Raw genomic sequence first — 25,232 nt, 5'->3', positions numbered from 1 at the left:
AAATAATGAAGGAAAACATGGTTTGTCTTCTTGGTGATGTCCTCAGAGTCGGGTATTTAATTCAGTCAACTGCTAAACATCAGATGACTGATTTACTTTACAGCCAAGCTAAGGCTTTCTATAATGTTTGTTGCCTAGAATTTGTTTAATTTTCAGCCAAATAAAGACCTCCTTATGTGTGAATCCTAACTATAGCTGTGGTTGGTGATGCCCTTCACTGTGACTGTGTCCTAGGCATCAAACATAGTGGGATGCTAGCTGCTGAGTCAGTCAGGACCAGTTGGGTTTTATTCTGTGCAAATAAGCAACTTGAAAATCTCAAGGACTGTAATCAATACCAAAGGGACAGTTATCCTTTGTGCTGTCATGCCCAGTTGGTCTGTCAACAGTAAAGCAAAGATTCTTGTCTAGTAAGTGATATTTGGATTGTTTCTATGAGTGGAAGTATGAGGGAAAAAAATCAAATAATTAAAAACTACAGAAAATTTAGTGTGCACCATTAGCAATAAGATGCTTGGCTTGGAAGTGAAGAGATCATTTTAATTCATCAGTCCTCCACCTAAAGTGCCATATTCCCCTCCCATTCCATCCTCATTAGACTGGAACTTCCTATCAAATTTTGGAAGGGAGAAAAACTGAGAATCCTTAGGAAAAAAAAAAAGAACACTAATGACTATACCATCACACAGTAAACATCACTCACATCTTTACAGACCAGTTATTTTTTATTTCTTCCTTTTTACTGGACATTAAAAGAAGATACAAGAAGCCGAGTGTGGGGATAGAGATCTGCTGTCTGTCAGCTGGTGTATTATTCAAGTGCAGATTTAATGGTCTTGCCGGGCTGCCTATTACCATGCTTAGAATGCCTGAAGGTTTGACATTTATTCCAAAGAGCAGTGTGCAGTTGTCAAGTACTTCTTTGTGAATATAGATTCAAAGAAAATTTTACTCAATGACTCTAAGGAGATTGCTTGTGACCATAATTACACCTCTTCAGTAAGTCCTGGGGGAATGTCTTGAACTTGGCTTTTAACTAAATGGAGAATGAAAAAAAAAAAACCCACATTGCCATTTTCTATGTATACCAGCTGATGACAAGAATGAGAAAATGTGAATGGTTTTGGTTTCAAGAATAATTTATGACCCTCCAGTATATGTTATGCTTTCTAAAGTTAGATAGCATTTCAAAAGCTCCTTCTCGGATGATTTCCTTGACTTCAGCAGAATTTCTTGATTTCTTATGTATGACCCATGGCGCAAAAAGAAACTTTTAACCATCACAACAAAAGAGATTATTGCAAAATATTCCTGTAATGTTTCATATATAGACAAATATACTTGGTTTTTGATATTTGGGATAGACAACAATATATAATCAGTTCTTTAAAACCAAATCTCAGATGACAAAACTTGGGAATTATAGCAAACATTCCATGTATCACTGGGCTCAGAGCCTCTATTTCGAAGAGGCATAAATGGGGTCCCTGGCTAAACCTTAAAGGTAAGGGCAGAAGTAAGAAATCAGGGCCTTTGCGTCCTGCCCGACTTACTATTGCAAGTACTGTCACACCACTCTGCGTCTGAGCTCCCAGGTTACACTGCTGTTTGGGGCAGTGTTGATGCAAATTGATGGGGAGGAAATATATAAGGAACAGGCTCTTGATACTAACATTTTCTAAAGATAAAATACCTAAGTTTTGAACAAGAAAAGAAAAAAAAAAGACACATTTGAACCAGAAAATAACAAAACTGAGTAGAAGCCCAAGATGGTGGGAAGAGCAAGATTGAAATCAGGAGAGGACAAGGGCAAAGGCAGGATTGAGAGCACGATGAAGTGGGGACTATGAAGAAGAAGACAGAAACCCAGAAAAGAATACGGACAAAACAAAGCCACAAGCAAGAACAAACGTAAGAGGAAAACAGGAAGCAGAGAATGAACAAGGACACGGGACAACAGAGCAGCTACCTAACAAGAAGTATGGCAAGGCAACTAAGATTTTTTATTTATTTATTTTTTTTTTATTTTTTTTTTTTTATTTTTTTTTTTGGTTTTTCGAGACAGGGTTTCTCTGTGTAGCTTTGCGCCTCTCCTGGAGCTCACTTGGTAGCCCAGGCTGGCCTCGAACTCACAGAGATCCGCCTGGCTCTGCCTCCCAAGTGCTGGGATTAAAGGCGTGCGCCACCACCGCCCGGCTTAGATTTTTTATTTTTAATAAAAATCTCCAATAGGAAAGTTAATGACCAAAGGCAGTGAGTATGCTCAGAGGAGCTGCCTTGGTTTATGTCTGACTTAGTCCTCTCACCAGTTCCTCTGCTCTATTTTATGGTTAGTTAAGAAACCATTGCAGAGAGTGTTGCCAAGGCACAGAGTTAAAGCTAAGGCCTGGTGGCTAGTCTTTTTTTTTATTTTCAAAGAAGGTGCACTCCCACTGTGAGGAGAATGTTAATTACCAGGGGCAGAACACAGTGGGGTTCTAATCCAGGGAACCTCAAGTTTCTGTCAGATGAGAACAATCTAGAGACCTCTACAATGCAACAAATAACAATTGCTGCACTGTGCTTTTGAAATTTGTTCAGACAGTAGATCTTATGTGTTCTCCAACACAGATGTGCTTAGGAGAGCAGATGGACATTTAACTGGCTTTAGTTTAGAAACTGGCTGCATTCTCTCTTTTATATGTATGTTTTCTTTCTTCTTTTTCATGTGTATGTATGCATAGTATGCACATGTATGTATATGTACTTGTATGTATATAGACATATGTGTGTGTGCACGTGCATGTATGTATACACGTATGCAGAGGCCTGAGGTTGAAGCTGGATGTTTCTTTGGTAGCTCTCCTTGTTATCCATTGATGCAGAGCCTCTCAGCTTAATTCACAGCTTGGTGTCTTGGTTTAATCTGGCTAGCCAACTTGTTCTGAGGGTCCCATCTCACCTTGTGAGCACAGAAATTACACATAGGAACCAACACCCACTTGTCACTAGTTTCTGGGGATTCGAACTCTGGTCCTTGTGCTTTCATGGTAAGGACTTTTCTCACTGAGATCTTGCCCTGCTTGTACATTCCCCATCAATGTACTGTCTGCAGGCTCAGATACGTGTGAGAAATGGCATGAAAAATGTATCTACCCAAGCCCTTGGCCTATTGTGTCACCTTATAGTAGGGTAAACTATTCTACTGTGCCTGTAGAGCGCACATCACTTACAGAGGTCACATGAGTGTTGGGGGGGGGGGGCGTACCACACAACTTCTTACCTAATGTGTTGTAAACTATTCTTATCCCTTACAACTGTCTAAATGTATTCCTTTTTTAGACTTTCTGTGCTGGTTATTCCAAAATATTCTGTGGTAATGAGTTCCAAAAACTAATTATATGTCACATAAAAATACTGTCCTTGTATCTATTTCAAGTTGGCCGAACCTCACTCTTTCTTCTTGCACAGATAGTTTACAGCTGTTGCTAGGATTTCCGATTCACTAGTTCCGGCTATTGTGGGTTGCTAAATTTTATTTTGATTTTTGTTTTCTTTTCTAAACATGGTTGCTACTGCTGCTCTTGTTTGCATTTTGTTTGCAAGACTCTCCTTATTAGAAATGAGTCTGAATGGTGCCTTACCCTTTCCTCTCTTGGCCATGTGAAATCAGCTTTCTCTATGGTTCTCTGGGGTAACGACCTGGGTTGTTAATATTATTTTTATCTCAAGTCTAGGCTCCTTCCAAGAGCTGAAATTTCTTGAGTCTAATCCTCAGGAACTGGTTTTGAATCTTCTTTAAAAACATTTTTAAATGTATCAGGGAAAAAACGAGTATCTAATGGTTCAATTTAATACCACGAGCCTGTGTTCTCCGGTCAGTAGACAGCAGCCCTCCAGCAGTATGGGGAGCTCAGAAAGCTCTCCAGCTCTGCTCCCACTGCAACTCCAATGGTTAATATAGAAATCCAGTTAATTTTGTAGCTTTCCTAAGAAAGAGCTTTCATGAAGGTTCTGAGTTTCCATAGTAGAAATGTACACAGTGATATTTAAAATATTGGCCAGATAAGTAGAGGGTTAGATTAACATTTTGAAAGATAGTCAAGCCAACCATAGGAGGTTAAACCACAATCACACATTATGTAGATAAACTCTCTTGGAACATCCATGGAGATTTCTGATAGATTACCCAGTGCTCTAGAAAATTTCACCATAGCCCATTTGACTCAGCGAACACGTGCATCATGATGGTGGAAACCTTGTGGGTACAAATGAGGAAGATGAAAATCTGTGCTTGCAGTGAGCCCATGTTTTGTTTACCATTCTTTCCGTGGAGGAGGGCTGGAAATTGATCGGAGTGTTTCTAAGGATGTCATGACAGTTGACATTAGGTATCCAGAAGAATCAAGAACAATTATATGCCCTACAAGTCTTCAGATGTTGGCAGTTAATGAATAACAAACTAAGTGAAAATCATATATATATACATATATATATATATATATATATATATATATATATATATATATATATCACATCACTGTGACATTTACCTTTAATTGTCCACTTGACACCATGTAGAATCACCTGGGAAAGGTGTCTCACTGGAGGACCGCCCGGGTCTGACTGGACTGTGGGTTGTGGGCATGACTGTGAGGAATATCCTTTGTTTGGTCTAACTGAAGCAGGAAGACTCATTCTGAATGTGGATGTCACCACCCCCTGGGCAGGGGTTCCTGAACTATATGTAAGTCTGGAAACAGAGCTGAGCATGAGCAAGCAAGCCAGTGTGCATGCATCCACTTCTTTCTACTCCTGACTGTGGATGTGATCAGCTGCATTCCCTGCTATGATAGACTGCAACCCGGTTCTGTCAGCCAAAGGAGCCCTTTTCCCTGTGTTGCTTTTTGATAAGGCATTTTCTCCCAGCCACAGAAATGAAATGATAGCCGTCATCCGGAACTATGTTGGGATTCCGTATCGTTTACACAGGAAGTACTTTTTTCACCGTTGTTGTCCATAGGGGATTTTCCAGGAATTCGGTAACACACACTTTGATAAGAAATGAAATGAAATTAAAATGTCCAGCAAGATTGGCTCACCATTTTAGAAATCCAGGGCGCCAAAGCCAGGCCTGATCAGGCTTTTGGGTCACCACTGAGACATACCTGCCCTGTCCCCGCTTCATTCCTAGCTGCGTGTCTGCGGTAACAATCCCACGTAAAAATGCCAACATATCATGACTTCATTATGCCTTCTACTAAAGCTTGTTTTATTATAAATCACTTTCCTTTTATTACCATTTTACAGTATAGTTATGCCAGGATGTTGATTCTATAAAAGTTATATGTGTAGGCAAAATATATGTACACCAGATTTCATTTCAAGAGACTTGGAGGTTGTTTCAGAGGATTTACTGTAAAAGTGCAGGGAAGAGAAAATCGAATATAATTGAGAGCTCTGCCCTATGGGGTAAAACACCAATAATTTTCAGTAAAACACTGATAGTTTTGGCAACTTTGCTCCATCAGAGCAACATAAGGGGCAACCAAACACTGTTAGTCCAGGCTTTGAAAGACATAATTTTTTTTGTTTTGTTTTGTTTTTATGTACCTTAAACACACCCCTCCCCCATGCCCCACTCCACTTCCCCCACCTCCTCCACCCCCTGGCTGCAAAGTACAAATTAAGGCTGAAGGAAATTCTCTTGGCCAATGCCATGCTAAGGGAAATAGTGTTTTTCACTGAAAGCCTTTATGCAGAGGGAGCATGTGGGCTGGGAGCTGTAGAGAGCAAAACCCGGAAGGCAAGTTAGTGAACAGGAAAGCAAGAAAGCAGACTGTGAGCTTAGTGTCCCTTTGGAAAACATGACCATAGCTTCTAGAACTTTCTGAACAAAACGTTTGGCACAGACTGCCTTCTTCTTCCACCAGTGGTATTCAGCAACTGTGGTTTTTAACCTAAGTAAAAGTTAAACCTAGATTGAAATTAGGAACTGTGCTGAAGATTGCTAGGTGACGGAGGCCAGGAAGGTTGCCATGGACACAGGACAGGATACTGGGCAGGGCTGCCTGCGTGGAGTTGGGTTTATCAGATGCTTGTAGAAACCTTCGGACCATCCACATTCTCAAAAGAAAAAAAAAAAAAAAAAGCTAGGCAAGCTTATGGACTTAGCCACTGGGGAAAGGGGAGGAAAGACAAAATACAAACCAAAAGTCAGAAACTCCAAGAGCGTTACCCCAAAGGAAGAATAGAAACATCGGGCAGTTTTCCTGAGCAAGGAGCAGCTGCCTCTCCTCTCCCCTTCCACTCCCTTCTGTCATGAAAGAATGAATTCAGAGCTTGGCTTTGAGAAGTTCAAGGCGGGTTCTGACACTGCATGATGGACGATGGGAAGTTCTAACCACAACTAAAGCCTAGACCTAAGCCAGGCTTGTTGATGTTCTCTGCTCTCCTAGTAACTCATGGCAACCAAGAAGGAAGTGACTTGGTATGACGAATAATCTCTCCTTGCAGAACAGCCCACTGCTTGCCTGTGCTCGTGAGCATTCTAGGAATGCCCTCGACCATGGACCTATCCTGACTACCAGCCTATCTTCTGCTCTCACAGAAGAATGTGGAACATACTTTGTTACATGGTTTTCCATCCTTTGCTCGGATGTCTTGCTTTCATCTCCAGCAATAGTATACCCCATTAATCCCTCAAGGTGAGATTAAGAGGCCGTCCCTTCCTCCTCTGTATAACGTCAGAGTATACGTCTTGTACATAGATGGTTCTAGAGCACCCTTTAGCTATCTGTTATCACACAGGTAGTGCTAATGACAAGCGGAGACTTCAGAGTGATTGTCTTAATGGATGCTTATCCCAGGCTGTAGAAGAGAGGAACTCCAGAGGGAAGAAACACAGCCACTGTTGTTCCTCAGGCAAGTGGTGTGTGGGCATTTGAACTGGGTCTAGTGGAGAACCACAGTGCTGCAGCTTCCCTTATGAGCTCATGGGAGGGTATTTTGTTGTTCTTGTTGTTGTTTTGTTTTTTGCTTTTATTCCCCAATCATCTGGGGCTTCCTATTTTGTAACTGTTATTACATATGCAATACACGACCCACATCTGCCTCTTCCAATAGGTTGTTAGGTCCAGAAGGCAGGAATGATGTCTACCTGGCTACTCACTTTGTTCCCAGTATCTATCTAGTGGGATGCTTCACACAGAGAACTAAATATCTGTAGCGCTTCTGGTTCCTACAGTCAGACCTCTTTTTTTTACTAAGGGGAATTTAGCCTCTTTGCATGCAAGTACAATATGTCCGTTTCCCACCATTCATAAAATAAAATCAATCTCAGAAATTAAAGAAAGAGCAAGACCCTTCCTATTCATTTATGTATTTATTCATTCAAGGTTTTCTCTTCTGATAATGTTGTATTATCTAAAATTAGTATCATCTATGCACATACCTCCTTATATAGACCACCTATAAGATAATTACCTTTTTACTATTTGGGAAGAATTATTGGAACAGTGATGAATCTCTGAGCAGAACTTTGAAGGGAGCCAACATGAAAAATACATAAAATCCATATATAAAGTTTAAGTACAAGCAAAACCAATTTCTGGTGTTGGTTAGTCTAGTTAATAGCAGTAAAAGGGAGGGACACCAGGACCTTTGGGGGGTGCTGATAATGTACTTGTGGATCTTTCTGCCAACTCACTAGTGCTCAGTTTGGCAAATGTATGTAGGCACTACCAGTTGTACAAGTTCTCGGGTGTTCTTTCCTCTTTTGATACTTCCGTTTACTTATTGTGTGTGTTAGTGCAGGTGCACATGTACCAGGGAGTGTGAGAGGAGATCAGAGGACATCTTTCAGGAGCCAGTTCTCTCCTCCCACACAGGGATCTAAGGACTGAACTTATGTTTTTAGGTTGTCAGTGCCTTTACCCACTGACCCATCTCACTGTTCCCAAAACGTTTCACTTCTTAAAAAGTTCTCCAAAGTGTAACTGGAGAGATGGCTCAGCAGATAAGAGGACTGGCTGCTCCTCCAGAAGACCTGGGTTCTATTCCCAGCACCCATGTGGCAGCTCACAAATGTCTGGAACTCCAGTTCTAGAGGATTTGATGCCCTCTTCTGGTCTCAATCAACCCAGGCACACAAATGGTGCACAGACAAGCAAACTATATATATACCTAAAAATAAATAAAATTTTCAAAATTCTCCATGTATCCAAACTAGTGGCTATATGCATTACATACACAAACATATCTGCATATGTACACATGTAGTTAACATACTTGTGTGTAGTCCCCTGCCCACCTTTTCCTGAGTGACTTTGCTATTACATATGCATGTCTCTGTGTCCCTGGAGCTAAGAGGAAGATAATATAGCTTTCCACTCACACTGTGTGAGTTAGGGGTTGAAATTCAAACATTGACTCTAGTGCATCCCAGACACAAACAGTCCTTAAAGACACATTTCTCTGTCTGCCTGCGTTTCACACTCTACTGATGTAAAGGGAAAAGATTTTTGGCACAGAAAAACTTCTACATAAACTTTAACAACAATTTTCCAAAAGCCTAAGTTGAAAGGTTTTTTTTTTTAAAAAAAAGAAGAAAAGGAGGAAGGAAGGACATATACTATATTAAAGAGATTCCTTTATTTTCCAAACAGCATTTCAAAAGAGGTTTGAGTCGTATTTAGGGTTGAACTTGACCTGGTTATTTAAATATGTTCTAGAACACAATTATCATCGGCCTATTAATATTTTTCATACTATATTGACATTGAGGACTAGAATAATAAAACTTTATTAAAATATTAAATTGCACAATTAAATGAGAGAACATTTTCTCTAATGCCCCAAATGCCTATGTAAGTCAGCCTAGTGGTGCACCAGACTATACCCACCAGCCCCCATCCAAACTGTTCTATACAAGTTTCAAAAAGTCTGCCCTTTCTTTCCAACATACAGTCTGCTTCACCTGCAGTCCTAAAAAAGTCAGGTCAAGAAAAGGCGTGATGCACCATACAAAATATAAGTCAGTAAATAAATAAGTTTAAAAAAAAATGGGTAAAACCAAACAAAAAGTCTTAGTCTTCTCTCTCTCTCTCTCTCTCTCTCTCTCTCTCTCTCTCTCTCTCTCTCTCTCTCTCTCTCTCTCTCTCTCTCTCTCTCTCTCTCCTCTCTCTCTCCTCCACATAAACTCAGCAGGAACTTTTCACGGCAAAGCCACTCATCCTCCAGAGCAGCCTTGTATAGCTAGAAAAAGGGGTCTGGAGAGACCCCGGCGTGGTCCCCAACAGCCGGAGGAGTTCCCGAACCCAGGTGGCCAGCAGCTTTCTGCCCACGACTTACCACCAGGAGTGAGCAGCACAGCCACTTGTTCATTGTGGTCCTCGGGAAACCTCAGGCTGCAGCCGCTGGGTCAGTGCTTAGGTGCGCCTCTGCAGCCCGAGGCGAGCATGACGTTTTATATAAGGTCTGGGCAACAGGAAGTATGCCCTGCCTTTGATCTGTCAAGTCTCTCCTGTGGACCAACCTTGTACCTTTCCTTTTTAGGAACCCTGGGGCGCGAGTGGCAGGGGTGCCGGACGCTCCAGGGTTAACGCTTTAGGCGCCGGAGTGGGAGGATCCTGCGTGGAGGCGTGGGGCAACGGGAGGGGGGTGACTGATTTCTGTAGGGGGGAAAGAAGGAAGAAAAAGCCTCCACCGAGCTGTGAATCAGGCTGCAGCTGTCCCGCTGCGTCCTAGGCTTCCCGCCAGCGGCAGCCTCAGGGCAGCTGGGACCTGCTGTGAGAGGCTGGGCACACGCAGGGGAGCCTCTGGGAGCCTCTGGGCAGCCTCCGGGCGCTGGCTCCTCCACCCAAGGTTTCAACTACAACAGTCGGCTGCCGCATGTCGCAGATAATATTCCCTTTCTGGGAGAAGTCTGGAGTTATCGTTTGACCTATTGTTTGAACCCTTTCCCAGAGATTCTGGACCCCCCCTCCCCCCCAACAATCCCTCTTTTAAAAGCATGGCATTGTCTTCAGCACTGTTGGGAGAGTTCATGCAAACTGTCCTGGACCCGCGGAAGAAGGCATTTTTATTTTTTAAACTCAAATTTTCCCGAAGTTATCAAGAGCTAGGGAGAACCAGAAGAATAAATTCTTAGTCCGTGAAGTAGAAAAGTTACTATAGCAACTCTTCCCTTCCCAGCACCCTCCTCCCCAAAGTGTCATTGGCGCCTGAGAGTCCTAACCACTGGACTTCCCTAAGTGCCTTCTCAAAGATTAAGTCGCCTCTTCACTGCCCTCTGCTGTTGGCACTTTTAAAGATTTGCATACTAGGTTCTTGTCCCGCCCACCAGTCCTCCCACTGCCTGTTTGGAAGTTGGATATGATTGTTTCCAAGTTGAATTCTCATTCCAAGGTGACCTAGGCAGCTTGCAAGTCAGCTGTAGGTGGGTACACCACGCTGGTTACAGCACAATGGGCAAAGTCCCTGAAGAACTGGCTTCCTTATCAGGGGCAGGGTTAGTAAGATGTCTCCTGAGTAGGGCAAATTCTTCTGTCAACAGCAATCAGGGCGTCCACCTCTTCACAGCCGGATGGATCTTATGCTACCATGAGTTACAAGCAGATCCACAGACCAAACAAATAATTCTTGGCAGAAACATACACGTTGCTGGTTTCTTACGTGAAGGAGTTCACTGCATGAACACACCATGCAGGAAGGCAAAAGTTGCATGATTCCACATCAGCCGCTTGTGCTTTAGTTTCTGCTTCTGAAATGGGAGATACCAACACTTAAAACTTAATGGTAAGATCCAAGTAAATCCACATGTTAAGTGTCAAACCCCGAGTTAATGCCAGGACTATTATTTCTGATTAGGAGATAGTAGTCTGGGATATGAGCTGAAAGCATGTTTCTCAAAATGTAACATGATGTCAATATGTAGGAGTGACAGAACCTACAATCACTTACAAAAAGAGTCTCAATGAGGGATTGATCAGCTACATTGAATTGGCTTGTCGGCCTGACTGTAGAGTACTGTCTTGATAAATGGATGTGGGAAGAGTCAGTCCACTGTGGGCAGAACCATTCCCTAGTTAGGGTGTCCTGAACTGTATAAAAGTGAAGAAATAAAGATGAGTTACAAGCAAGCAAGTGTGTATATATGCATTCTTTTCTCTCAGTTCTTGACTAATGATGTGACCAGTTTGAAGTTCCTGCTCTGACTTTTCCACAATGATGTATTATAACCTGGAATTATAAATTGAAGTAAACTCCCTATTCCCTCCCCCTTATTATCCAAAAAGAATTACATTCTGAAATGTCAATTATAGAAAGATTCATGTCTTCCTAAGCCTGTTTCTACTTTCACATCATCATCAACATCAACAACAACAAAACCCCTGGTATTGTAGAAGAAGACAGCAAACAGAAACATTTTAAATCACATTAAATATAGCCCACTTTTCACTTAGTTGTGATTGTTAAATAAAATAATGGGTGCAAAGTAAATCAGTGCCCATAGGAAATATTTGCAAAAGTCGGGGTTTGTGGTGTGTGTGTGTGTGTGTGTGTGTGTGTGTGTGTGTGTGTATGAAAACCAGAGATTTTTTTTTCTGAGACGTGTTCTCTCTATAAAGCCCTTCCTGTCCTGGAACTCACTCTGTATACCAGGCTGGCCTTGAATTCACAGAGAGCTGCCTCTGCCTCTATCTGCCGAGCCCTGGGATCAAAGGCTATTTTCCCAGCACTTGGGTGGTGGAGACAAAAGAACCCCCTCAGGCTAACCAACATCAAATTTAGCCAAATGTGAGTTTTGGGTATCATGAGAGACTCTATCACTGCAGTGCTAGAATCCTGGGCATATACCACCACATCTGTATTTTAACTTAGGTTCTGTGAAATGAAACTCATGTCCTCGGGCTTGTATTGCCAGCACTTTACTGACTGAGCAATCTCCCCAGCCTATGAGTTCTGGATCATCATCATCATCATCATCATCTAGGTAGTGTGGCCCAGCTGGCCTGGAAGTCATAACCATCCCTTACCCCACACCTCAACCTACCGAGTGCTAGGCCTGTGGTCTTCACCACCATGCCTGGCTTCAACTCCAGTTGTGACCAGTCTATGGAAAAACAGATATGAATCCTGTAGTCCAGATCCCTAGCTTTAAGCCTTAGTTCCACACCTTCCTGCTTCAGCAACCTCAGACAAATGACCTAAGACATTTGTATTTCTTTATCTGTATAGAGCAACAATCAGTCTGCAAACTGGAACTACTTAGGGATTTATGGGGAATGGATAAAGCACAAAAAACACTCAGAAGAGAATCACACAGTTTTAATTAAGTTTTATATGTCTATTCACACACATGTGTGTGTTTTTTACTTATTTAATTTTAGACAGTCTCCTGTAGTCCAAATTGTCTTGCACTTCCTACATAGGCATAGTTAGCCTTTAACTCTGGATCCTATTGTCTCTACATCCTTACAGGTTTGTGTCATTACTTCTGGTTTGCATTAACTTTTAAGTGTTATTAATTACTATTATTTGAGGTCCTAGGGAAACTTATAGGAGTGCAAGGTGAATTTATACTCCTGAGGGCAAGAATCCCATATTTTCCTGTAGTATTCCCTGAAGTTTACAGCTCAGCCTCTGGCTCCCTGTAACTATTCAGTAAAAAAGGCATGATAGTGGTGGCTATGGGAATAAGGTAATTAGCTGAAATGGTAATGCTAATTTGGTTATCATTTGTCACTTGATACAAATTGGAGCATCATTTATCTTGAATCACAAAATAGACCAGGTATTGACTATGTATCTCAGACTTTGACTGTGGGCTGTTCATTAATCACTTGCCAGCAGGAAATGGACAGAGACTGTGAGTTATTGGTCATTTCATTTGTTATGTTCCTAGACCAATCTGACTGATCCCCTGGGATATTCCCAAGTGATCTTCCACTGTGGATAGCAGGTCCTGAACACTCGAAACTACAGTTCATCTGAAGAATTAATTGGAATGGACCTGGAGGTATGCACTAATCCCAAGGGGACACATTTGAACAGTAACCTGGAAGACTACATTCATCTTCCTGTGACAGAGAGGTCCCTCACAGGCAGAGGCCATTGGTATAGTAATCAGAGTCCTGTAAATTTAGCCTCTATTTCTGGGCACCAGGTATGCATGATGCTAGCATTCTAGGCAAGACCTCTTTGTACATATCATAAATTCTCTCTCCTGAGATCTTTAAATCGAGTCTTATATGAAAACATTTTCACTGCCCATGTTGCTGATTATCCCCAGTAACATTGTCCCTCCATATCAATCACTTCTAACACTTAGAAAAATGGTCCTGAATACTGGGTGCTTCCCATAGGGAAGGAATTCATCTTTTCAACACAGCAGCTCAGCACCTGATACAAAAGGTCATTTATAACCATCACCATAATCAAAATAGCTGAAACCCAGGCAATGATTGATTTCAGTGATCTGAGAGAGAAGTCACGCTCTGAGGTGACAAGAACTCTGAGGGACTGATCAGTTGTCATTGTGTGCTTAAGCCTCCTATACTGAAAATCAAGAATAATCATTTTGAATGTATGTGTATAAAAGGGCATTCACTTGAAGAGTAAGAATACATTCCTTGTTATTTCCCTGTTATGAAGTAAACCCTTCATTCTGAAACAGGGACAGAAAGAAAATCATAGTGCTGACAGGTTACTGATCTGATCATTTCATTCATGTTTGCTAGTGTCTTCACTAACAATATTTTAAACTTCAATTTCCTGACTTTAAAGGTATTGTATAGTAGATTAAGAATTGGATGGGAACCCTGTGGGTTTTTTAGTTTTGTTATTCATTTATATACAAAGTATTATATGAAAAGGAAACTTCAACTGAGGTTCTTTTTGATGGAGTTGGTCTCTAGTTGATCTAGGGTCTGCTCTTAGGTGTTGGACTACAGATAAGTAGCTACTACCTTGGGGTGGTTCAAAGTTTTTGTGACTTGTACATAAAAACAATGCCTTTTATGGATATTAAATTTAATCCAGTTAATCCCAGAAAGATATAATCAAGGCTATGTGCCAAGTGGAAAGAAATACATTGCAAAGGGGACCTTTGACCCTGAGTGACTTTAAAGTTGAGCTCTGAAATCTGAGCCTGCTATCAGGTGGTGTGAAGGCAGTGAAGGTCTTGGAGAAAGAACACTGCATTGTGGGGATGACAGGGCAGTAGCCTCTAGGTAGGAGGATGTGAAATGTGACTTCAAGGAACTGAAATGCAAGTGTGGCTGATGCATGGAGAGCAAGACATTAAAAGGAATGGAAGACTAAAGAGGTGAGTGGCCCAGGACAGAAAGTTTAATTGAGTTTAGTCTTTCTCTAAAGAGCCACAAGGAGCTTCATAGGGTTTAAAGCTTGCAAGTGTATCTTACTTAACTCAGGTGTCCAGAACAGCATAACACAAAGTGAGTGGTTCATAAGCAATGGAAATGTGTTTTTCCATCATTCTGGAGGCTGCAAATCTGAAGAATATGTTATCCAGGTTGGAGGCTGGTGAGAGTCCTGGGCTTCAAACTACCGGCTTGTCCTTTGTAGCCTCACACAGCAGAAGAGGGTTAGAGAGCTTGCTCTTTGTTTCTCTTTTCTCAGGACCCAAATTCTATCTATGTGAATTGCATCCTCATGATTTGCCATCCTCACCTCGACCAGTACTCCTTTTTCTAATCATTCCACTGGGGGTGGTTAGATTCAAAATAAGAATTTGGAAAGAGGGTATGACATTCAGCCTAGACGAGTAGACAGGACCATTATAGTTTCTGTGGGTCATACTTTTCTGTTTCTCACCCTGCCAAACTCTGAGGACCATCCAGCCGAGCATAGACACATAAGAGGAAGTGCTGTCAAACTACAAATCATTGCCAAATTTATGGTGTCTCTGCAGATGCACATTATGGAATCAGGACCAAAAATGTCATCAGCCCATAATGCAGAGCTCTGTTCCAATCAGCTAAAGAGGTATGACTTCTTGCAGACAAAATGTGTGACCTTTACTGCTAATCACTGCAATTACTTCAACTGGAGTTTTTTTGAAATCCACATATCCATTGTAGTAGCTACACAGTCCCGAGAATTGGTTCCTTAATTAAACTGTGGTGTGTTTTCCAAACAAACATTCACCCCAAGGCTTCTGAACAAACAAATATTTGTAAGAACAGCATAGTGAAGAAACATGTTTATCCAGGGTTCCTGCCCAAAATCCTTGCGGAGATCTGGTCATTGCTCATATTAATTTAACAATTCTTATTGTCCACGAAATTTGTCTGTGCCTACCTAGTGGAGATAAGTAGATGGGAATCCTTAGAACTACTTTGTTAATGGACAATTGGCTGCTTCTATCTGGGAAAGAACCTTCCTTAACTAAATCTAACCTCGTGAAGCAGAGGCTTGGATGAGATAGTTCTTAGAGAAATTAATCTACAAGGATGAATTACTTCTCCAAACAAGGGTTTGTCTATAAAAACTCAAACCTAAGGAAATTCTTTTATGTAAATATTGAATTAAAGAGGTATGGTGGATAATCTTCCTTGTCATTCTGTCTAGATTCAGAATTACCATGGAAGCATACCTCTGAATGCCTCTATGAAGATATTTCCAGAAAGGTTTGCCTGAGGAGGGAAGATTACCTTGCAGGTGAGTACAGTATAGTATGGACTGGGATCTCTGGCTGGATACAAAGGAGAAATTGAGCTGAGCATTGATCTCTCTTTGCTTCCTGATTATGGGCACATGGTGACCAGCTTGCTCATTCCTGCTGTCAAGACTTCCTGCCCATGACCAACTGTGTCTTCAAACTATGAGCCACAATGAATCTTTCCTTTCTTAAATTGCTTTGTATCAAGTTTTTTGTCACAAGAACAAAAAGAGAAACTAGTACAAGAAGGGAACAAAGGCATCTAATGTTCAATGAATAGACGCTATAAACAAAATGGAAGATAAAGTCAATCTAAGCATAAAAACACTGCTAATTTATTCAGAAAATGCTTACTTGGTATCTACTGGATATTCAAAGCCTGTAGCTCAACTCAAACTTTGACCACTTCTTCCACAGACAGTGGGAAGCTATTGATATATCCTAATCATGAGTGAACTAGTTTGATGCACAGGCCCAAAGATTACTTCCTGTGATAGAAATGTAAAACATGAAGCAGAAGGACCACTGGGTAGCCCACACCAGGACTAACCTCATTAAACCCTCAGCTCCTGAGAGTTGGAAAAATGAGTTCCAGCTCCATCATTTATAACCAAAATGTCTTCGGTGAAGTCACTATGAGTCTCTCAGTGTCTCCAGCCTCTGAGTTTTTGTTTTTGAAAATGGATATTCTAGTCATTAAATAAGTCTGTACATACTGCATCAGGAGTCTAGCAGTACCAAATCTCGTAACAGCTGATGAGTCCTAAAGCACTCTGAAGTTTCTCTAGCTGTCAATGACAGTTAACTTCCTTGATCCTACTTTTAATTAACACTCAAAATGGACAGAAGGGCCTTTCAAAACTAAATACAAAAGTGAGCAGCTGATACACTGCCTTCCCAAAAAGTACTTTGGATGTTTTCATCCCCAAGAACTAATAGATATTTGAAGAGCTAGACAAGCTTAGTTTGATTTGGCTATTATACAGTGCAAATATGTATTAAGACATTGCATGGTATAATACAAATGCATATAATTTTTACTTGTCAATTTAAACAACAACAACAATAACAACAACAAAAATGCTAAGACGGGTTGGGGACACAGCTCAACAGTAAAGCATTTGCTTAGCATTCATGTGGCTTTGAGTTCTGCTCCCAACACAACAAACAAACCAAGTAAGAATAAACAAAGCAAACTAATAGGAAGATATACTAAGAGGTGAAGATCTGGGACCTTTTTAAAGTATCTATCTATTTTCTATATACATTGTATTTATTGTTTTTCCTAACAATAATAGCATCTTGAATGCTCACAGTCTGTAAATGCTGCATCAGTATTTTACATGTATCACACTGACATGGATACTGTTGTTTGCTTTTCTGTGATGATAAGAGTATGTCTAGAGCAGTTAGCTAACCTACAGACTGTGAGCAGCTGGATTTGGGGCCGCACAGTCTAATTTCAGAGTCTATGTTTCTCATTATCTCTGCCACCATTACTAGATGGAAAGATTTTTTTTTTGAAGCTGAAATTCGATTAATTTCATTATGCAGAACCTCAAAGTGTTTGGGATATCTTTGGAGCATCCAAGAGTTAGAAGTAAGTAAAGATTAGCTTCACTTATTAGAGAGATGTGCATATTCACATATACTTATTAGCAATCAGTTCCCAAATTGTGACCCCATGTGAGTTAATAACTTCGATGAAGTTAGAGCTTTCCTCTACTGGAAAGTTATGCAAAACAGATGAAGTGATTCAAATGTAAGAAGATCCAGTAGAAGAATGCAAGTACAGTGCCTCCACTAAACAAACCAGTATTTCTAGAATCGGGATAGAATCCTGGACAGTTGAAAATCAAGCCTCAAGTAGTGATTTTAAAAAATAAAGAGGCGGGAGGGCGGGGAGTGCATTCTGCATTTGGACACAGGCTTAGGAGATGTGAAAGTGCTTTAAGCCAGTGTTTACCACATTTCTGGCTACTATTACCCACATAGGAGAAAACGTTCATTTAACTTAATGCAATAAATACTAAGGAGTAGGCTGCCTGGCTGGCTTGATTGGTAGAGCTTGAGACACTTAAACACTAGGGAATAAGATTTGCCCGGTTCAGATGTTCATACTTTATCGTTGCAGTCAGGAGGTTGCTTCTGACTGGTTTTTTAACCCTCTTTGACTTTTAATATCAACTTTTGTCTCTTGCAGACAATATTTCCCCTTCTAAAAATGTATAATTTAATAACCATAATTTCCACAACAAGGGCCCACTTAGTATCAGTAAGAAACAAAGCATGTGGTATTGCAAGACTGACTGACTGGCTCTTAGACATGTAGTTTCTTCCCAGAGGAGCAGACATCACAAATAAATCAAACGCCATCCTTGTGGAGAGTAGTTCAACCTGACTAGAGTGCACACAAGGTCAGAGCGCTTGTAATCAAGAGTTTTAAAATGTATGATGGTCATAAAAAACAAGAGGGCATGGTGGAACAAGCCCGTAATTCCAGCTCTCTGGAGACTCTGGCAGAACAATTCCAATTTCCAGATCAAACTGGGCTATGTAGGATCGACAGGGAGAGGGTTGGGGAAGAGAATGGAAGGAGGAATGGAGGGCAACAGAGAAGTGAGCAGGAAGTGATTTGTGAGCAGAAAATAGCCCAGGCTAGGGTCTGGGAAAGAGAGGAAGATAGGGGTTGGCTTGGACGACTATAAACAATGCACAAATGAAAAGCACACCAATCTCTGTCATTACCACTCCTCCTCAGACCCAGTGAAATCTCCCGTGATGGTTCATATTACTCTGGGCACCACATGGCACTGCTTGAGGACTAGGAATGTGAGCAGAGGGGAACCGGAGAAAAGTCAAGGTCACCGCCTGGTGTCTGGTAGGTGCTATCTGGGCGTGGCATTCTTCTCCAAAAAGGCAGGTCACTTCTCTTGCTGGGATGGGTTCCAAAAAAGACAAAGGAATACTTGACTTTCTCAGCTACTTGGGAGCATTTTGCACAGAGGGACCAAAGACTGGGTTCACAAAGGCTGAAGTATTTGTTTCAACTTTAGTCAGTTTGTGGCAAAAATATTTTCGTAGCAAGATAAAGTCTGAAAATGAGAGGTCCCCTGCCCAGGGGGAAAAAAATGTATGTAGGTTCATACCAACTTCTCATGCAGTTTCAAAAAGTTCACAGCCTATGATCCAGAGGGGAAATGGATTGGGAATGACATGAGAATTTTTGCTGTTTAGAGGTTTTGGGGGCTTACAATTTTCTTTATTTTTAATTACTTAAGAAATTTATAGACCTATATAATGCACTTTCGATTTTTAAAAAAATTATACAAAGTATTTTTATCATATTCCTTCCCCTCCTCAACTTCCCCCAGATTTTCCCCACCTCCTTAGCCACCCAACGTTATGTTCTCTCTTTCTCTGTCTCAAAAGAAAAAGAAAAAAGAAAAAGAAACAAAAAAATCAATAAGACAAAAAATATAACAAAACAAAATACTCAAAAAACCACGGAGATTGTTTTGTGTTGAGCAGCTAGCTACTCCTAGGTATTAGGTCTGCTGTAGAGTGTGGCTGAGATACCCAGTGACATTCCACTGAAGAAAACTGATTTTCCCTTTCCCCATGGCTATCAATGACAAATAGCTTCTTGATTAGGGGCATGTCTTTGTGTCTGCTTTTGCGTTTCAGGGCTGGTATTTGTCTGGTTTGAACCTGTTCAGGTCTTTTGTGGTCCCATAGTTCTGGGAGTTCGTATGTGAACAGCAGCGTCCTGTTGTGCGTGGAAGACACTGTTTCTGAAGAGCGTGTGCCACATGTGAGGGGGTTCTGGAGGAGGCTAAGGGTTTCAGATTTCTTGGCACTGGTGTTATGCATACAAAGGTTGTGAGGGACCTGACAGGATTGCTGGGAACAGAACCCAGGTCTCAGGAAGCGCTCTTAACCACTGAGCCACCTCTCCAGCCCCGGCTATTCACTTCCAAAGAGAAGTTTGTACGCCTGTTAATAGCGACCTTGTTGCGTCATCCTTTCTCCTACTTCAATATTTATCTTTCCAGGGTTCCTCTCCAGGCTACCGAATTTTCCACGTTATATAAATGAGGGTTGTTTTCTACTCCCGAGTACATCGTTACTCCAGCCTGGTCCGTAGCTGGTTTTTACCCTTTGGAATTGTGTGCTTCCTGGCAGCTCAGAGATTGGGGCCGTTGATTCTACCCGGCAGGTGTGGGATGTGTGACTGAGTCACTCGAGAATCTCAAAGAGATATTTGTTAGAGGAAGCAGCAAACAGTGACTGATTCAGGAGCTTCTTGGAGTCCTAACAGCTTGGTACTTACCGCGGTTTGTGTTTGTAGGAAGCTTGGCCCTTGCACTAGTGGCTGTTAACTGTAGGGGAGATGAAAGAACAGAAAAGCAGAAGTTCCAACAGCAAGCCCCGGGGGGGAAGTGTGGAAGAGGGGATTTTTTTTTTTTTTTTTATATGTGTGACCTCTTACATTTTGTTCTTAAACCAATAGGTGTAAGAAAAGGCTTGGACAACGTGGGACAGAGACCTGGCAGTGCAGTTGCCTATGGAATCCAGCTATCTGGGGACTTGGTAGACCAAGAAGCATAGGATGTAGGGCTCATGAGTTCAGGCTATGAAGCTAGATTGCTTGCTTTTGCAACCTGGCTCACTCGTTCAATAGCTCCATCCTATTTCTTTGTGCTTCCACTTCTCCATCTTGAAAATGAAGAAGATAATGTCAGTGCTCACCTTTTGTAACTTCTCTGCCAATAATAATAATAATAATAATAATAATAATAATAATAATGCATGAAGCACTTTAAACACTGCCTGAAAAAACCTTAGGTCCCCTGTCTTCAATAAAATGTATTGCTGAGTTATTAGAGAGTGGTTGTACTTGGTGCTGTGTCAAAACAGCTGCCAAGGTCGTTGCCCAGGAAAATTTTATGATTGTAAAGACTAACCATCCTACAGTTCCCACTTGCTTAGCAGGGAAAACTGGATTCATAAAACACAATTCATTCCTGGAGCCTGAAAGTCAAGTCACTTAGGAGGACATAAGTGTCCTCAGGTGCCTGCAACGCAGAGTCCTCTTACTTGTCCCCATGCATCTGTTGGGTGTCTGTGTATGCTCCTCACCTCTTATCCGATCTCCTCCTCAGAATTTTCTCTAGCCTGTTCCGTGCTTTCCAGAAAGATTCATAAATGTAGCTGAAGGGCTCTCTAACAGATCCTAGTGTGGTAAACACGGTGCTGAGGGGTTTTGCCTTTTTACCCCTTTCCCTCTCCCTTGCTAAAAACTGTTACATTCCTAAAGCTAGACCCCAAGGTCCATTCCCTTATTTGGCCACTGACTCATTACTGAGACAAAACACCAAGGACGGACAATCAAAATTCATTATTTGCCTAATATGTCCCATCAGGATTTACCAACTCACTCCAGCACAGACTCCCCCTTTTCCTCCTGAAAAACCCAGTCCTACAGAAAAACGAACAAACAAAAAACCCGCCCCACCTGCTTGGTGTTTGCTGTTGGTCTTTATACACCACTCCCCTCCTCCCTCTCCCTCCAGGGTACTAAATCTCATTTGTGCTAGGAATTTGGTGTCTGGGTGAGTCCTGTACTGACTCTGGGGGAGCCACCATTCCTTGCTGTCGTGGTCAGATAGCATAAACACAGAGCTATTATATAAAGAGTTTAGAAGATAAGATGGGCATACTTGAAATTAAATGGGAATGGCATATGTTAAGGCTTCATGAGAAACATTTGTTTTGAAGAGCTAGCAGAGTTTTGAGTGGGACACAAGAAGGGAATGTACCCCCAAACAGAAGAAAGATTACTCATGGTCCAGGAGTGGATGGGTATGGGGCGGGTGAATAACCGTTGGTGAAGAAGGGGCAGGTTATTTGGGGGATGTGGTTCCATTGAAGGGAAAATGGACAAGGCTGAGAGAGGTCATAATCACTAATGTTTGACACTGTGGAGAAAGAAAGAAGGCTCTCAGGGAAAGAACACATGATGCTAACAATAGCTTCTATTGTTCTTTGGGCAGTAGAGGTTCAAAGATTTTGACCACAGATATCAGCTTAAGACATCATTTGCAAACTAATCTCCCCCCCCCATATTTCATATTAGTTTTTCCTGTTATCAAGGCTGTGTGGTATTTAAAGAAGCAGAAATGTACCTCATTTTACCTACTTATGTCAAACCCATTGCTCTTAGAACATAAAGACAAAGAGGTTGTGCCCTTCAAGAGGATGCCTGAGATGGGTGACACCAGACATTATAGATGACTGTGGACAAGATTTCTCCCATTCTGCAAAACTACTTGTTTGGAATTAGACTGGGTTTCTGTTTCTAGTCTGTAGGGTGCCAGGTCTCTTCTGATCTAGGGAGCTAAGGAGGGTCAGACCTACTTAGCACTTGAATGGGAGAAATGATCTCCTAGCTAGAGAAATGGCTCAGTGAGTAAAATATTTGCCATGCAAATATCAAGACTTGAGGTCAGATCCCCAGAATCATGTAGAAGTTGGGCATGGCATCAGGCGTGTTCCTAATCCCTGCACTCCTGAAACAAGATGGGAAGTGAAGATGGGAATATCTGCAGACACTTGCAGACAACCTAGCCTGGTGTCCATAGATGCAAACAAAGGACTCTCAAACAAGGTGGAAGGTGAATATTATGGACCACTGGAGTGGTCCATAACTTCTAGGCACATATATAACTGCAAACACACACACACACACACACACATACACACACACACACACACACACACACACACACACACACATGCACACACATATTCATAAGCACACAAAGATAAAAAAGTGACATACTTTTTCATAAAGTATTACTTTATAATCCTATCTTTACATGCATGGTATCAGTTTGTCATCTAAATTGCAAGGTAAAAGATAACATTTCCACAGCTCCTATAGATTGATAACTATCATATGATTACCTAAGCACCTGACCTTCTCAATAAAATAAGAAGTTGACAGGTTCCAACCTGTCACAGAAGACAAGGGTTGTCTTATGCTGAGCTCTGCTTCTTGGGCAGCACCCCCTCTGCATCAAAGTGGTGTTGATTTTGCCACCTGGTTGGCTGAATTTGAATCCTCCTTGAAAAGTTGGTTTTTTTTTTTTTTTCCTAATAGTGTTTTTGACCTTTGAATCCAGAAAAAAAGGTTATTTTTGCGTAGAGAGACATCAAGATTTCAACAAGAATTTGAGTTTGGATTTTTTTTTAATGTCCTACTCAGTTCCTAAGATAGAAAAATAGCTAAGTCATTTTTAGAGGAGCGTTGAGCAAATTGGCATGTCATTAGTGGGCTTAAGGCTGAGCTCATACTCTACAAGCCATGCTAGTCTAAATAAGGCTTGAAAACTAGTCATCCCCATGTTGTTTTGCATTACCTAAGAACTAGACACTGGAGTAGGGTGGAGGATGTGAATTCTGGCACTCTCACAAGAGCGTGAAGAATCGTCTCAGTCTCTTTAGAACCTTGTAAGGTTAGCCACTGATTGTGGGTTGCTGAGACAGATAGCAAATGCAAATCCTCCCCCCCCCAGGAAGGGGCACCTCCTGTGGTAAAGATAGGGAAAGCCCAAGATGAGTCTTTGTCTACGTATTCCATAGGATTTTCCTGTGTATTGCAGAAAACAACAACGTTCTCCTTTAAAGCTATTGCCACTTAGTTCTCAAGTGAGGCTTCAGTTGAGTGAATGGATGGATGCCTCCACGCATTTCAAAGGCAGTAATGAAAATGTTCCATTTACTAGGAACAAATGCAACAATTCAGATTGATAAAGCATCTTTGTTGAGGCATAATTAATACGCAAAAATTGAAAATCCTTATTGTGTGCCATTTGAGCAGTTTGTACAATCAGGGGAATGGACATACCCAATACCTCTCAAGATCTCCTCTGAGATTGTTTTTATAGTGAGAAAAAAACTTAGCATGCATTCTCCCTACTTAACAGATCTTGAACTTACTCCAATTTATAGTGCTGCTAATTAATTATAAGTGCTATGCTTTGTTGCCATACACTAGAACTTACTTGACACATATCAATGAATACAATTGAAAAAGTTTACTCTCTTACCCTTTAGCCTCTGGAAAACACTGTCGTGTCCTCTGATTGCATGAGTTGGACTACAACAGTTACCAGTTGTTGTTCTGTAACTGGCTTACTCAAATTGATTTTTTTGCTCAATCAACAAATATTATAGGGACCTTCTAGCTGCCAGGCATTGGCTATGAATAAGTCAAAGTTCATATGCTAAAGGAAAAATTGTTTAGTGGAGGAAAGATTCTTTACAAATATAAATAGAGAAGAGTGCTATGGGGGTCCATGTAGTAGGGAGGACATCTCAACCTGACATGAAGAGGGTTTTGTTGTTGTTGCTGTTGCTATTGCTATTGTTGCTGCTATTATTGTTGTTGTTTAAGGCAGGGTCTCACTACATAGCCTTGACTGGCCTGAAACTCACTATGTAGGCAAAGGTAATCTGGCTAATAGAAATCCACCTGCCTCTGCTCCTGAAGTGCTGGGGTTAAAGTCTGAACCACCAAACTAGGTACAAGAAACTTCAAGTTGTTGGTCAAGGTAGATTCAGAGATTCCCAAAATAATGTAAGCCATTGCTGTTGCCCTAGGTTACTTCCCTGAGGTTAAAGGTGTGTCACTATTGTGGAAGACAGCACATACTTCAGTCACAGTACTTGGAAAGTTAGACTGGATTTAACCTGAAAGCTGCCTCCCTGAGGTCTAGCTTTCATGGTGTCATAAGGTGCCCCACAAGCTACCAAAGGAGAGAAGCAATCGATATTCTTACCCATGCGATGCTTATGAACCACAACAATGAATAGCATGGCAAGCTGTTCCTGAAGGTTCCATAGTGTCACTCATATTTTGGTGGTAGCCAGCAAACCTATTAAACTGGATTTAAGGTCTGTTCAGTAGAAGGGAAAACATGCTTGGTACCAGAAACCTAGCCAAGTACTCCTGGTGCTGAGGTCATGAATCTTAAAGAAGAACCCACTAAAATGACTTTACTAGATGAACATAATTCATGACTATATTCTAAAACTTATCCTTATGCACACCAATAGTTGCACCTCTCACCCCTCATCAAAGAAGTATCTCTTTGAAGCAGACAGAAACCATTACAGAAAACAACTGGTCAAAACGCAGAGGACAACTGATTGTGGTGTGCCCAGCCCTATGGATACATCTCCAACACAATTCTCACACCCAAGTCTCTGGGAACATCTCAGAAGAAGGGGCTGAAAGAATGTAAAAGTGAGAGGACCTCAAATCCACCTGTGAGATCTCTTAGAGATGACAGGGAATATACATCCATGGCACTTCATCAATATGGCTACCTAAGCAAGATCTGAAAAGACATGCGGATGTGAAACCCTTCCTCTAGACAAAGAACTATAGGCTACTAATGACAAGTAAGAGAGTGAAAATTAGTTTTTCATAGGTGTGTGCCCACTAATTTGTATTCACTATCAAGTAGTCAGCCCTAAAATCATATACACACAACAACAT

General features: G+C 41.4%; 1 protein-coding gene across 1 annotated transcript in view; it reads right to left on the bottom strand.

Moving 5' to 3' along the window:
* The window catches only part of Tnfrsf11b (TNF receptor superfamily member 11b), a 60,803-nt gene that overhangs the window by 17,871 nt on the left and 17,700 nt on the right, over nucleotides 1-25,232 (bottom strand). The window contains exon 2 of the mRNA XM_006982392.3: nucleotides 9,331-10,741. Coding sequence (XP_006982454.1) covers nucleotides 9,331-9,363 — 33 coding nt within the window. The 5' untranslated portion in view covers nucleotides 9,364-10,741. The remainder of the gene's footprint in view (nucleotides 1-9,330; nucleotides 10,742-25,232) is intronic.

This window comes from Peromyscus maniculatus, chromosome 20 (genome assembly GCF_049852395.1).
Source record: "Peromyscus maniculatus bairdii isolate BWxNUB_F1_BW_parent chromosome 20, HU_Pman_BW_mat_3.1, whole genome shotgun sequence".
NCBI lineage: Eukaryota > Metazoa > Chordata > Mammalia > Rodentia > Cricetidae > Peromyscus > Peromyscus maniculatus.
The sequence above is the reverse complement of the archived record's forward strand: the minus strand, read 5'-3'. Positions and strand labels throughout refer to the sequence as shown.